The sequence below is a fragment of the Motacilla alba genome, chromosome 4, assembly GCF_015832195.1.
Source record: "Motacilla alba alba isolate MOTALB_02 chromosome 4, Motacilla_alba_V1.0_pri, whole genome shotgun sequence".
NCBI classification, from domain to species: Eukaryota; Metazoa; Chordata; class Aves; order Passeriformes; family Motacillidae; genus Motacilla; species Motacilla alba.
In genome coordinates, this window is record NC_052019.1 from 26,712,785 (window position 1) to 26,726,721 (window position 13,937).

The window sequence follows — 13,937 nt, forward strand, 5'->3', positions numbered from 1 at the left end:
CTATAATTTATTTGAGGCGGAGGCAAAGGAGTGAAGTCATCGGGCAACGAGCAAGCACGCACACTTTGCCCCCCTCCCCTACCCCGCTTTGGTCCCCCCCGGCAGCCTCTCCTGCCGGCCTGGGAAGCCGGGGAGATTTAGATCTGCGAGGCTTTCAGCCATCACGTGTTTAAATACTTGATATAAAACCCCGGCGCAGGGGATCCAGGCGGGGGGACTTTAAGACCGGCCCTCTCCAGGCACCCTTTTGTTCAGCTCTCAAACATAAGCACCTTCTCGACTCGCCAGGACTTCAGTGGCAACTTGGCCGAGCAGGAAAACCCGACTTTGGGAGAGCCGCCCCCGGCCTCGCAGCCCTCCGCAATGTCACGCTCCTTCTATGTCGACTCCTTAATCATCAAAGACTCCTCGAGGCCGGCTCCGTCCCTTCCTGAGCATCATCACGGCCAGGACTTCTTCATCCCTCTCAGCATGCCTTCCCCCCTCGTCATGTCGGTGTCGGGCCCGGGCTGCCCGTCCCGAAAGAGCGGCGCCTTCTGCGTCTGCCCGCTCTGTGTCACCTCGCACCTGCACTCCTCCCGCGGCGGCGGCGCCGGCGGGGCCATCCCTCTGCTCAAGAGCCAGTTCCCCAGCGCCGCGGGCGAGGCCCAGTGCTGCCCGCGGACCAGCCACGCTCACCACCCGCCGCAGCACCCGCCGCCCGCCGCCTCGGTGCCCGCCGCCGCGGCCGCCCTGGGACACCCTGCGCATCACCCACCTGCCTGCGCCGCCACCACCTACAGCGTCAGCGACCCCCGGAGGTTTCACTGCCTCGGCATGGGTAGGAGCCCTGCGCCGCCGGGGAAGGGGGACAGCGGGAGAAGGGGTGTCACCAAGGGAGAAGGGGTGTCCCGGGTCGGAGAGCTGCTGGGGAATGTTTGCTCTCTGTCTGTCTGTCTATCTCTCTCTCTCTAGCCTCCCCCCCACCTTTTCCCTGTCCCGCTGAAGTTCGCATTTCTCTCCCGTCCAGGAGGGTCCGAATCCAGTCAAATTCAAAATGGGAAACGGATGAGGACTGCTTTTACTAGCACCCAGCTCTTGGAGCTGGAGAGGGAATTCTCCTCCAACATGTACCTGTCCCGGTTGCGGAGGATCGAGATAGCCACGTACCTGAACCTGTCTGAGAAGCAAGTGAAAATCTGGTTCCAAAACAGGAGGGTGAAGCACAAGAAAGAAGGCAAAGGCACCCAGCGAAACTCGCACGGGGGCTGCAAGTGCAGCACCAGCCAGGGGCATTACCCCCGGTCAGAGGATGAAGAGTCTCTATCCCCCTCATCGGCTACCGAGGATAAAGAGATCTCCCCGTTATGAGATCCTCCTGCCGCCGGGTCCCTCCTGCTCCGCTCCTGCCGCCGGGTCCCAGCCCGGAGCGAGGCGGCGGCACGGCGACTTACCTGGCACCGCTCCCCACGGACGGCAGCCTGCTAACCTGCAGCGGGCTGGCCCTCGCCGCCGCGGAGGTTTAATTGTCATCCATTCGCAGTAATAGAAATAGAAGTATATCTATATATATTTTTTCGGAATGCAAACGTTTTAGTCGTGGGAGGTCAACCTAAACGTTACTTATGTAACCCCAGGAAAGGGCACCTGCTCTTTCTAGAATGTAACATGGGACAAGGCTCTATAGCCCAGGGTGTCTTCTTCTCTATCCCCACAGGCCATTTAAAGGAAAAAAAGAAACGCATTTGAAACCGAAAGGTGAGACATTAAAAAAAAAAAGAAAAAAAAAAAGAAAGAAAACAAAATAAAAACCAAATCTGAAAAGCAAATTAAAACCTGTAGAGAACCTACTGGACGGACTTTTTAACAAAAATAAGAAAAGACATAACGATCGCCCGTTTGGGTTTGGGACGGCTGTTTGTCTGTGAATAGTTTTATATAAAAATTATATTTATATTTATTTAAATAAATGAGATCAGACGAGAATTTAACTTTTTTCTTCTTACCCCCCCCGACTCCCCCTTCCTCCCATGAAGTGCCAGTCCAGTCGCAGCAGCGAAGGTGCACTGGCTGGGCAAGATGCTTTCCTTCGCAGTCCTTGTCCTTCGTACGGTGAAAGCATCGCTGTATATGTGTCAGATCTGCGTAAAGAGTGAAAATAAAAGCCATCGGCTACTAACACGAACATGTTTTCTGTTCCCCTGTGACTCGGGACGGCTGGGGGGCGGAGAAGGGGGGGACTCCGCTCCGGCCGGAATGCAAATACAGCCGGTCCTCTGAGTCCAGCAGCCTTGTGGTCCTCCCCAGCCGGAGCCAGGGCACGCCCTCCTGGCGACTGACAGCTTGCTCCCGGCTGCTGGCCCGAAGGCAGCGCGCTGGGGACAGGCGGCTGCCGCTGGCCCAGGGCCGCCGATCACGGCACGGGGCCGGAGCGCAGGGCGGTGCGCCGGGATCCCGCACACAGCCCCCGCCCCGCCAGCCTGGGAGCTCCGGCTCTTCCCTCACCGAGGGGGCTGGCTGCGCGCATCGACCCTTCACCAGGCTGAAACTCCGCTTATTATTTTACAGGTCGATGTTAAGCAGAGATCAGGGATTTTTTTTTTTTTCCCCCAGGCGCAGGAAAAGCGTTAGCTCTTTTCGGCGTTGATTTCATTAGGCGCCTTGACCAGGCTTAGGGAGAAGATCTGAGTGCAAACCCGTTAGGCTGAGACATGGTTGAAGTTCTCTGCAGTTTGCGTCGGGCAGCGCTCAGGCACGGGTCCCGTCCTGCCTCTGCCTTGGGCAGGCCATCCTCGGCTCCTTTCAGGAGAGTTACAGGCGGCTGATGAGAGTGGAAGGGACCTGGAGGCAGTCAGTCCCAAATGAGCCCTTTTACAACAATTTTCCTAGTTACTGCAGTACTGGCAGACAGCAAGTCCATACACAGCAAGCAATATAAGCAAATGAGAAGTGCCTTTTGCCCATTATGTTATTTCTCTCACCTTTTCCTTGGATGGATTTTCCACTAATCCAATATATACTTTTGATTCCAACCTACGACGTAATCCTTACATTTATCATGTTTCACCCCTAACTTCGGAGCTTCAGCTCAGAGGTAGGTCTCCAGTTTGACTTGCCTGCAATCACCCTGGCTGCTGAAGACAGAGGCAGCCCCAGCACGGTGACACTTGCACTGCTTGCCTGTCTCGGAGGAGAGGCCAGGTGCATGGGCGGGGCTGGGGTAGGATGGAGAGAGCCTGGTATGGGCACTGCCCCACAGCCTGGATCAACTTCGGGGCTTGGGGCAGAGTCAGCACAACCACATCTAAAAGGGAGGGAAGGGCAAGACGGAAGTTTCTGGCCTGGACTTGGAAAACAAATACAAAATCTCACTGATCCATACTACTACCATTTCACTGCCTGAGCTGACTACAGAGGCCAGCAGCCTGCATGCCAGCTGAGTGGCTGCAGATGTTGGTTACCCCAGTGGCAGTCCTCTCACTTGTAGGCTGGGGAGACCAAAGAGCCAAAGGCTTGAGGTCCTTGTGACTCCTTACCAGGGGGACTTCATGGAGGGTATGGCCCTCTTCCCCTAAAATCTGCTGAGGTGGAATCTGGAAACTGTTGATTCTCTGCTTCAGTTCACCTGTGTCTAACTTGCTTCTATAATCACAGTGGGTCTTTTCCAGCCTTGAAGCTCTAGGAGGAGGCATTAGTTCCACTGACAGTACTGCTCACCCTCTCAGCAATGTCATCCCGCACTGTAACAGGAGGGAGTCAGCAGGCCTGCAGCAGCCTGGGAAAGCAAAACTTTGCTGGGTGAGAAAAAGCATCACAGTCTCTCAAATCTAAGACTGCAAAACTCAAAGATATTTTAAAATTGCAAAGATACACTCGATAGAGTGCATATGTTCTCGGTGTAACTCTGTGGAAATATGCACCTCAGTGAATAAATTGGTGTTTCCCTCCATTTCTAGAAGATAAATAGTGAGATTTCTCTTCATTACAGTATTTAGCAATTTTTTAAAAGTATAGGAAAGTGAAGTTAGTTGATCTTGTAGTAATCAATACTTGCATGTGTCTTTCAAGGGTTGGGAGGTAATTGTGTCATATTATTATTATCATCATCATCATCATCACATACAAACTGTCATTGGGACAGTTGAGACAGTATTTGATTTTATTTCAAAGTAAATGTTTCATGTAAAAAACTTGGGAAAAGAGGAATGATGCAATGGTTTGCCCCGACACATCTCAGAAGGTGGATACAGCCAACTCGACCTGAACCTGGCAGTCCAGGTTGGTGTGACAGAAGCACCACTGGAAGCTGAATGTACTGTAATTTGCAGGAAATGTTTTGAAGGGTTTCCACACCCAGCATTCAACATTTTGAATTTTAGGCAAATTAAAATGTGTTGGGTTTTTCCTTCCACCCCCCCCCCTTCTTCTTTCTATCCTTTTTTTTTTTCCTCCCACAAAGTGTGAAGCACAATTTTTTCCCCTCTCTCATCCAGCGCCTAAAACAGGCGGTATTCAGCTCCTGATGGAGCCACTCCTGGCGTAACTTTGTGGCAGAGGAGTTGCCTGTGTCCTGGGTGGATTTTAGGTATGGAACAGCTCCTAATGACCCTCCGGGTCACCTAGCCTCCCCAGCAAGGGGAAGGTCACACAACTAAAGCATGAGCATTTGCACACAAGATGTGAGTTGTGTTTGTGTGAGTGACCTTCTGTAACCTGTTGCGTTAGCATCCCTCTAGAAAAGTTTTCCAATTGAGATATTTATTTACTAACTGTAATTCTACTTAACTCTTTTCAATTAAAAAAAAATCAGAAGAAGGAGAAAACATCCATCTTGAGGAGTTTCTCTGACCTCGGTCTGCATGGCTGAGGACAGACTCACAACACTGATTTCTCTGGTTGTGGATTCCCTGGTTGAACCGTTGAACCTGCTCCCATGTCCTGATCAGATGTGTTGGCTCACAGACAGCATTGGCCATGGACTGTTGGAACTTCACAGTGCTGAAGACACCATGCTCCCTTGGCTGCTCTTTCCAGCCCTGCCCTGAAGTCCCCATAGGCACTGCTGAAGCCTTTCCCTGCTGTCTGAGCTCTTGCCACAATGTCCATGGCCAGCATCCCACACTTCTATGCCACACTTGGGGGAAGTGGAGGCCCTTGGGTCAGCTCCTTGCTTCCACACGTGGTGTAGCTGGGACACAGTGACAGGTACACTCCAGGGATTCCCAGGCTGAAGGGCTCAGTGTTCTGGCCGGCTGCACATCCTCCCTGGGGGATATGGGGCAGACTGGACCTCATCAGCCAAGCCCCAAGCACTCACAGAGAGGAGGGCTCACAGTGCAGGGACCCAGGCTAGGGAAATGCGGTGAAACTCTCCTTCCTCAGTACCTCCGGTTGGAGCTGGGGCAGAGAGGGGACAGTCTTTCTAATCCTGCCGCATTCACCTCTAGTTTATCCTAATTTCCTACTCCTGCCCCTCCCGCTGACCTAGCCCCATGGACGCGGCCTCAGCGCGGCTCCCCGGTGCCTCCCCCGTGCTGTCCTTGCGGGCAGGGGCACAGGATCGGCGGCAGCGCTGCCGGGCGGCTCAGCTGCTGCCCGGGGCTCTTTCCCTCTTGCACGGGTCAGCCGACGGCACAGCCGCAGGACGAGGCCACGGCCAGAAAGGATCACACTGGAGTTTCTGTGGTGCCCACGGGGATAAGACGGCCAGGAAGGGGCGAGTCCTTTTATCGTCGCTCCGGGACCCCGGCGAGCGTCCTGACACCAGTTCGGAGGACGTGGGCAGGGCGGGGAGCACTCCAATTCTGGATCCGAAGCCTAAAGATGATCTCATGCAGTCTTTCGGGAAAGAAACTCAGCCAAAAAAAAATTTTTTTTTTTTTTTGTAAGTTTTCGCAGATGCTCGAAAAGCCTGTTAACTACGATAGCAGAAAGCGCACCTCGCAGCCCCTGCGCACCTCCGTCGGCTGAGCCGGGTCTTGGTCTGGGCGAGAAACCCGGGGCAAGGTTGGCAGCCCGGGCCCGGGGGTGGGAGCCTTGCCCTGTTTAGGAGCCGTCGTTCCGCCGGGTCCTCGCCGGTGGCGGAACGCCGTGCGCCGGGCAGCTGCCGGGGAGTCCCGCATGACAGCGGAATAACAAACAGCCTGAACCCACTGTGCCACTCGGAAAACCTCGGGGCGTGTGTCCGCGCTGCAGCGCGCTCAGCCTCGCCGTGAAAGGGCCGATTTCACGCAGGATCTGCTCCGCGCCCCTCTCCGCCCCCCTGCGCGCTTCCCAGCCGGCCCCGCTGAAGGCGATGAACCGGCCTCGGCCCCTCCACGCCTCCCCCTGCCCCGACCCCAGCCGGCGTGTCCGGGGGGATTTGAGCTGTTGGAAGCGAACCCAAAGAGATCGGAAGCGTGTGCTGTGTGCTCTGGAAAAATAACTAGTTTCAGATTAATGAAGGAGTGACAATTTCAAGGCTAACGTTGGCACTGCCCAAGCCAGAGCGTGGGGAGCTCGCCAGGCTTTGCTTTATATTGTCTGCTTTTCTGAAGAGCAGACAAAGATGGATAGAGAGACATTGAAAAGCAGGAGGCGTATTTCAAACAGTTCAATAAAGAGGGTTGTCACTTAAAGACAAGAACCATAGTGCTTTGATGACTTTGTATTAGCCTTACCGTTTCAAATAAGTGACTCTACTCTCTTTGCGGAATTCACCGAGTTTTAGTAGATGACACTTCAGTGAAGCCTCTTTAGACAGAAATGAGAGCTCGTAACTGCGGGGCAAGTCTTCTCTTCGGGAGGGTTTTACATAGCAGATTGCCAACCAGGGTTTTTTTCTTCCCGTCCCTAAATTAAGGAACCTCGGTAAAACCGAGGTTTACGATTTACGTGGAACCGCTGTATGAAATAGGGAAAAACGCTCCGCCTCCGTGTGAACGTAAAGAAAGCCAAAGGGAGACCTCGACACGACGGCGACAAACGCTGCCCCTCGGCAGAGCCCAGCAATACAGGGGCGGTCTATCCAAACCGCTTTCCACAGCCTCGGAGGAAGCACCGCCACAGAGTGTTGGAAATAAAGTATGGACTCCCCCCGGCAGCCCGTGCGTGTTCCCACGCACGCCGGGGCACAGTCCCGCGACTGCGCCCAGTCTCTCCGTGGCCGTGTCCCCTCAGGTCCCCGGCCCTTCCCGCCGTGTCCCCTCAGGTCCCCGGCCCTTCCCGCCGTGTTCCCTCAGGTCCCCGGCCCTTCCCGCCGTGTTCTGGAGGGGCGATACCTTCTCTCTGCCCGGGGCCAGCCGGGGCGCCGGAGACGTCGCAGCCCTGGCGGGGGAGACTTTGCTGCCAAACTCGATAATTATTTTATACGTATATAGATGGAAAATGTTTTTTAAGATGAGGACCCCCGACCGCTGCAGCCCCCCAGGCTTTGAAGGCACAGCGAAAGGGCTTCACTGTGGGTTTGAGAGAACCATTTAGTCACTGTTTCATTAGGCACTATTTGAACCTTGCAACATGTGGTAATTTCTGGGGCAAGCTGAAAAGGGGGGATTATGTAGGAGGGACACAAGGAAATTAGCTAACGGTTAATTTAACTCGTTTTCTGGTAGAATTTTCGATACATTCCTAATTGACTGAGGAGGCAGGTGAAGTCTTCAGTTCCAGGCAGACTCATTCACGGTGAGAATAAATGGCTCTTTTTCAACTCTCACTGCTCACAATATATCATCAGGGAAAAGACATGCAGTGAATATGTTGATTTAGGGTTTTTTTATCATTATTATTAATGGAATTACACCCTGCTACGCAGGTGTGAGGGTAAAACCTATACTGCGATGAAATCAGATTAACAATGAAATGAGAATTTTATTAGCTTTCTATGTCATATAGACCTGGATTTAAACTGTCAAAACAAGAAACAAGAGGTGGGGAAAGATAAGTCTGAAGAAAACAATGCCAATCAGTGGGCAGAAGTAGTAGCTTGGATTCCAAATGGCAATTAGCTGTAATTCACGGTGAATATTGACACTCCGTACTCTACACCATTTATATCAAATAGAGAATATATGATTAGCCCACAATGGCAAATCTCTTTTGAGTCCGGCGTTTGCCCATTAATCCTCACGGCACCAATTTGCTATGAAACCGGAACACTTGGTCGTAAGGTCCGAGTTTTAATAAAAGGTCGTGTCGGAAATAAACTCTGTCTGACATTCTTGCTGTGTTCGCCAAGGAAAAGGGATCCGGCGGGAGTGTCCCGGGGGCGTTTGGGAGCAGCCCGGGGAGCAGCGGAAAAGCAGCTGTGATCCTGCACCGAGCAGCTTCGGACAGCGGTGAGCTGGAGGTGACCCTGTGCTGGGGGCGGTGGGCTGGAGGTGACCCTGTGCTGGGAGGACGGGGGCTGCAGGTGACCTGTGCTGGGAGGACGGGGGCTGCAGGTGACCCTGTGCTGGGGGCGGTGGGTTGAAGATGGCCTGTGCTGGGGGCGAAGGGCTGCAGGTGACCCTGCGCCGGGGGGTGGTGGCGGAGGCGCTACCTGCGCGGTGTGCGGAGGTGTTTGGCGCAGCCAGGCAGGACCCGCCGTCGCCAGAGGAGCCCGCCACGTCTGCCAAGGGCCCCTTTGTAACCTGCTATAGAAAATGGGGGTATTCTGCATGACAAAGCCCAATTAAACTCGCTATTCAGGACTTCTGCAGCTGGTAGCCCATTGGGAGAGTGGGAGGAAACGCGAATATATTCATTATGCGAAGGGGCGGTGAGAAGTACCAACAACCGCGGGTCTGGGTTGGGTGTTGGGTATGTTTGTTTGGTGTTTTGTGTGTCATTCCCGTTATCTATATATGTAATTTGGTGGCAGGGGTGGTAGGAGGAGGAGGGGCGGGGTGGGGGCTGCCCGGGGCGCACAAGTCCCGGCCCACGGAGCCCCCAGCGGGCCGGGTCTCGCTCACAGCGGCGGGAGCATCCTCTTGCAAAGAGGAGCAAGGAAAGCTGCCTGCCAGGCTGCAGGACAGCGCTGCGAAACTGTCGATTAATACACTAGCAAAGCTGTCGGTTTTCTGTTAGAATTCTCTCTCTATTTCTTAATTGTCACTCAACGGGGGTCAGCTGTGAGTTGCCAAGGGGCTTTCACAGGCTGAGGGGCATGAAACCCCAGGGTGGACTGAAGGCCATCCAGACAAAATACTGGAGATCTAACACTAAGATTGACTCAGACAATTAATTTATTCGTTTTCTTTCCAGTTCTACCTTCCTGAGCCAGCAGGGCATAATAGATGCATAGCTGTAGTTGGTATGTAAAACACAATTTCCCAAAGTGTCTGAGAAACAGCTTACATGTTGTAGTCATCTTACCGTAAAAATCTGGCTCCTATAATAGCAGAGGAATTTCGGCTCAGACCTATGTGCCCCTGCACACAGAACTGTGTTTGGGACCACAGAATCTTCAGCCTGACCACCGATGCATACATGTGAGCACAGATCACTCCCTTTTCTTCTGGTGTCATTTTCTTCATGACAGAGAAAATTCCATCTCTCCATGCTCCCAGTCTTCTCAAAATACCATGAAGCTTAAGCCAGAATGTGGTCAACCACACATGCAGAAGATGTAAATAGCATTAAGCCAAGGAGCATAAGACATGTAAAATGCATTTGAACAAAACTTGGTATTCCTTTTTTTCTCCAGTATGTTTAGATTTTAACTAGCCTACAACCCTTATTGTATTCTTCTAGAACAGTTTTCAGAGTAGCCATGGCCTCATATCCTCAGTGTTGCTACAGAAAAGCAAGTAGACATCTCCAGTTTAGGTACTGTGAAGGAGAGAGACTTTTTTTTGTTGTTTCCATTCCCTTGAGAGACCAGTCCTGGCTTTTGATACATCTTCTGGAGTGGATACACAGGGATTCTATGCTGACTTGGTTTGAACTAGTAATCATAAAGACACCACAATGTGTCTTAGACATTTGTCACAATTAGACGTGTGATTGCCTCCACCAAATACAGGAGAACAGTGTAGGTCAGTCAATCTTGCTTGTTTAAAATCTGTAATAACCCTGAGGGGAGCTAGAAGAGTAACAGAAAAAATCACTACTTGATGCCATTAAGTTTTAATTTTGCTGCCATCATTTTTACCCACTCCAATAGTTTTGTTTTGAAATTATATTTTTTGAAAGTCAAATGAAAAGACATGAGGAGGGGTGGTTTTCTGTTTGTTTGTGTTGCTGTTTTTCAGCATGACCTGCCAATTTCATATTATCAGTTTAAAATCATTATTGAAATGCTGCTGCCATTAAGAAAAGATCACAAGAGTTTTTGGGTGTTTTGGTATTGTCTATTTTCTCTTGCTAAAACATTTTTCAAGATCTGATTTGTCTTTCGTAATTAACGCAGGACAGAGTGTGTTTAGGCAATGTACAATTTAATAGATTGTGGCAGTTCCATGCAAAGGATTTTTAGCAAAAGTTGTTGAATTGCAGTAAAGTTGTAAAATTTTTTTCTCTTTTCCAATTGCTATTCATTATGAGTAAGTGATTGCATGCACAGAAAGTAGCTCTCAAGCTTTTTATTTTTTCTTTCTTACACAAAGGTGAAATGTATTGAATTCCAAATGCATATTACTCCACACCAGTCTGCCTTCGCAATGGATTGCTTCTTGAGACAGTTTCCCAGTTTGTGATAAAATGAGCAGACCTTTTTTTTTTTTCAGAACTAATTGTTAGAATGAGTTTAAACTAAAAATTTGATTTAAGGATGGAATTCAGACCTTGCAGGTGAGCTGCCATTATAGATGACCTTGAGAAGAAAGAAACACCCAGCTAAAGGATCTTTTCCAAAACAGGCACTGAGTCCTTCAAACACCTTGATTTGTGGAAATATTCAGGAACAAGACTGAGATCATCACCTTCATACTTGGAGGATTTCGTTATTGTCTGCACTGTCAGCATAGGTAATAGGGCCAGCAGTTACTGGAGGTGTGTCCATGGGGTGGGAGGACATGTGTCCCCTGCCACAGTGCTGACCTGAGCCACTTGGTGCTGCTGAGATGGGAGCAGCAGTGCTGGAGCTCACAGCCCTGAGGGTACAGGCATCGTGCCCATCAGACAAGCAAAGGGGGTGATGCTACTTTTTGCATTAAGAGAAATTCTGTACAAGTAAATGAAAGTGAATCCTGAGAAGTGCAGGCTGCCAGAATGATGTATGTCAGCCTTGTTTATGCTGGAATCTCATGACAGAGGACAGTGTTGTTGCCGAAAAATATGGCCTTTGCCTCTGGTCATTCACAGTTCTCTGGGCTGTCCCATGTTTTGCTCTTTTTTCTTTTCTATGGAAACTTCTGCCCTTGCCTTCATTCCATTTCTTGAGAAATATACAAAATCAGAGGACGTGATCAGGTCATCCTGTTTACAGCCCTGCACCTACATGGGAGGAGAGAGCATCAGTACATCTGTATGACTTCTACACTTTTTTAATTGACATGGACTCATGGATCCCAAAATTACAGGGGGGCTGAGTGGGTGGGACAGTCTTGAGAGACAGACAGATGAAGGTTCAGACAGATAACTGTCACAAATTTAGACTATTTAGAATATGAGATTTACAGTATTATCAGCTGCCAGAACCTGCACTCCCATAGCTGCTAGGTCAAAGTTGAGATGGTTTAAATAAAACCTTCAGTGTAAATGCAGGCTTTGAAAGAGTTTTTTTCCAGAGGAAGACCTCTGCTGTGTTTGAGATACAGGAATATCAGCAGGAACCATGGTCTGCTTGAAGCCATAAAGATGACATACTTTGGTGGTCCTTTGCCTGTAAGAACTAGGGGGTTTTGACTTAAAAAGAAAAGACTTGCATAAAATTACAGGAAGAGGAGAGAGTAAACATAGTGCATATTTAGAGCAAAGGACATCCCTGATCTGTTGTTGTTTTCATAACTGTTTTTTTCCTCTTGTTAGTCTTGTGTTTAATTCTTCCCATACTCTAAAGAGAAATGGAAGAGATTCACTATTTTTTTCTTCAAGTTAGTGTTCTCGCCGATGCCCTTCCCACCAAGGCAAACTCCAGGGCATTTGAAGAAATTTGACATTTGAAGTTAAAGACTATTTTTTTTTTTTTTTTTTGTGTAAAAGATTTATAGGAGATGGAGATGTTTGAAACCTATTTCTGTCTTACCCTAATTTAGGAGGGCCAGCTTCAACTGCCCCAGCCTCTGCAGCAAGCTGCAGTCCTCAGCTAGCATGTCTCTCTCTCTGTATCTTCATCTTGGTTTTCCCATTTGATCTTATTCAGGTTTCAACTTGAGGGAACTTGTGAATCTTCTAGGTAATATTTTGCAGTAATAATTAAAAAAAAATTCATAGGAAAGCAGGGTGTGTTATACCCCTGCCTGTCTATTATATAATGCTGTCTTTCACAGAATTAACAACACAGAAACAACTGGTTTTGCTGAATTTGTTTTTATTCCCTTCTTCTTCTTTTTTTTTTTTTTTTGAGTTTATTTGGGAATGAGATCAGGAAATGTTTATCTTTCACCTTTTAAGATCTTTACTCTTTGGAAAAAAGGGGAATCATGTTGGGCAATGGTTTGTTGTTCTTTTGTTGGTTTTATATACATATGTTCTATTACTCATATGCATGCACAGTTCTTTCTACACACTGAAAAAAATGATAGAAACTAACAGGAATTTTTTTATTTGAAAAAAATTATTTATTAATCCAAATGGTATACATTTGCAAAGACATTTTTGGCAGGGAACGCCAGCAAAAATACAGAATTAACAGCTCTACAGATGGGCAACATCCAGGTCTGAAACAAGGAGTGAAAGAAGACATGGTCCAGCAACTCGGAGATGGACTTTAATGGGAAGCTGCCATGGGACCAATTTGCTCCAAGATAGAATTTGAGCTAATGCCACCTAATGGAGAGTGGGAATCACTGCGGCAGAGGAAAAGACAAGTTTAGGGTCGGTTCAGGGGAGCTGGGTAATTCCCCCCTGGGCTCTCTTTGGAAGGTATGGTGAAAGCAAAAGGTGAAAGTTGAAAAAAAATGGAGAACAAAAGTTTTCCCTAAGAAAAGGAGTATTTTGATTCACTGGTGATTTTACTGTTCAGGCTGCCAGACTGTATAAAAGAAGGAACAGGAATGACCATCAAATCAAAGAGGGGATGGGGATTTGAAAACTTCATTGTTATTGTAGCTAGAAGAGAAAATGGCACAACATGAATCCATTCTAGGGGCAATGATTGTAAATGAGAAAGGGAATGGCACAAAGGTAACCCTTTCCAGCCCTAACAAGGTACACTTGTGTGGTCCTGACACCCTTTGGCTCTCTATTTTGTGTAATTCGCTGGTTTCTTTGCTAGAATGACTGCATGCTTGTAGCCCTGGGGCAGTGAATTAGCAAATATATTTTCATCTTTGGAAAACAGAAGTTTCCATTGTAATTACATTAATGCTAATCAAGAAATATGTTTTAACTGTTCTACGGCATCACAAAAGTGATGTTACAGTGACTTTCAGTATCAGCCTACTCCATCCACTTAGAGCACTCCAAAAATGTGATGTTTTTGCTAAGATGAACTGTATTCTCAGCAAAAAAGGTCAAGAGACAAACATTTTAAACCCTGAGCCTGGCTCAGATATGTGCAAACACAACAGGAGTTACAAACAAACCTTGAAGTGTCCATGCAAACATGAGTTTGCACAAGCAAAGCAGGATGTACACGTAAATGGGAGTTTGCTCACATTCACTAACTAGCTGGAGCAGAAAGCAGCAGGAAAGTTTTGCTTTAATTACTTTAGAAAGTGAAGCAGGATGGTGGTATTTGCCTGGGTCACTTCATGGTGTTGGCCATTTCCCACCCTCGTGGGAAAGTGCTGAGAAGGCTTTGCTGGTTCGTAGGCACAGCTTGGTGGGTTTGTATACAGCCAGAAGAAAACTGGGGCAGGGATTCAGGAGTGAATCACAGTGAGGGTCAAACAGAT

At 48.9% G+C, this 13,937-nt stretch overlaps 1 protein-coding gene across 1 annotated transcript; it reads left to right on the top strand.

Annotated features, from left to right (window-relative positions):
- The first annotated feature begins 225 nt into the window (after positions 1-225).
- Positions 226-2,156, top strand: GSX2 (GS homeobox 2). The gene is made up of 2 exons (XM_038135740.1): positions 226-820; positions 1,010-2,156. Exons 1-2 carry the CDS (start codon positions 364-366, stop codon positions 1,348-1,350), a joined length of 798 nt encoding a protein of 265 aa, XP_037991668.1. The 5' UTR covers positions 226-363; the 3' UTR covers positions 1,351-2,156.
- The last annotated feature ends 11,781 nt before the right edge of the window (positions 2,157-13,937 follow it).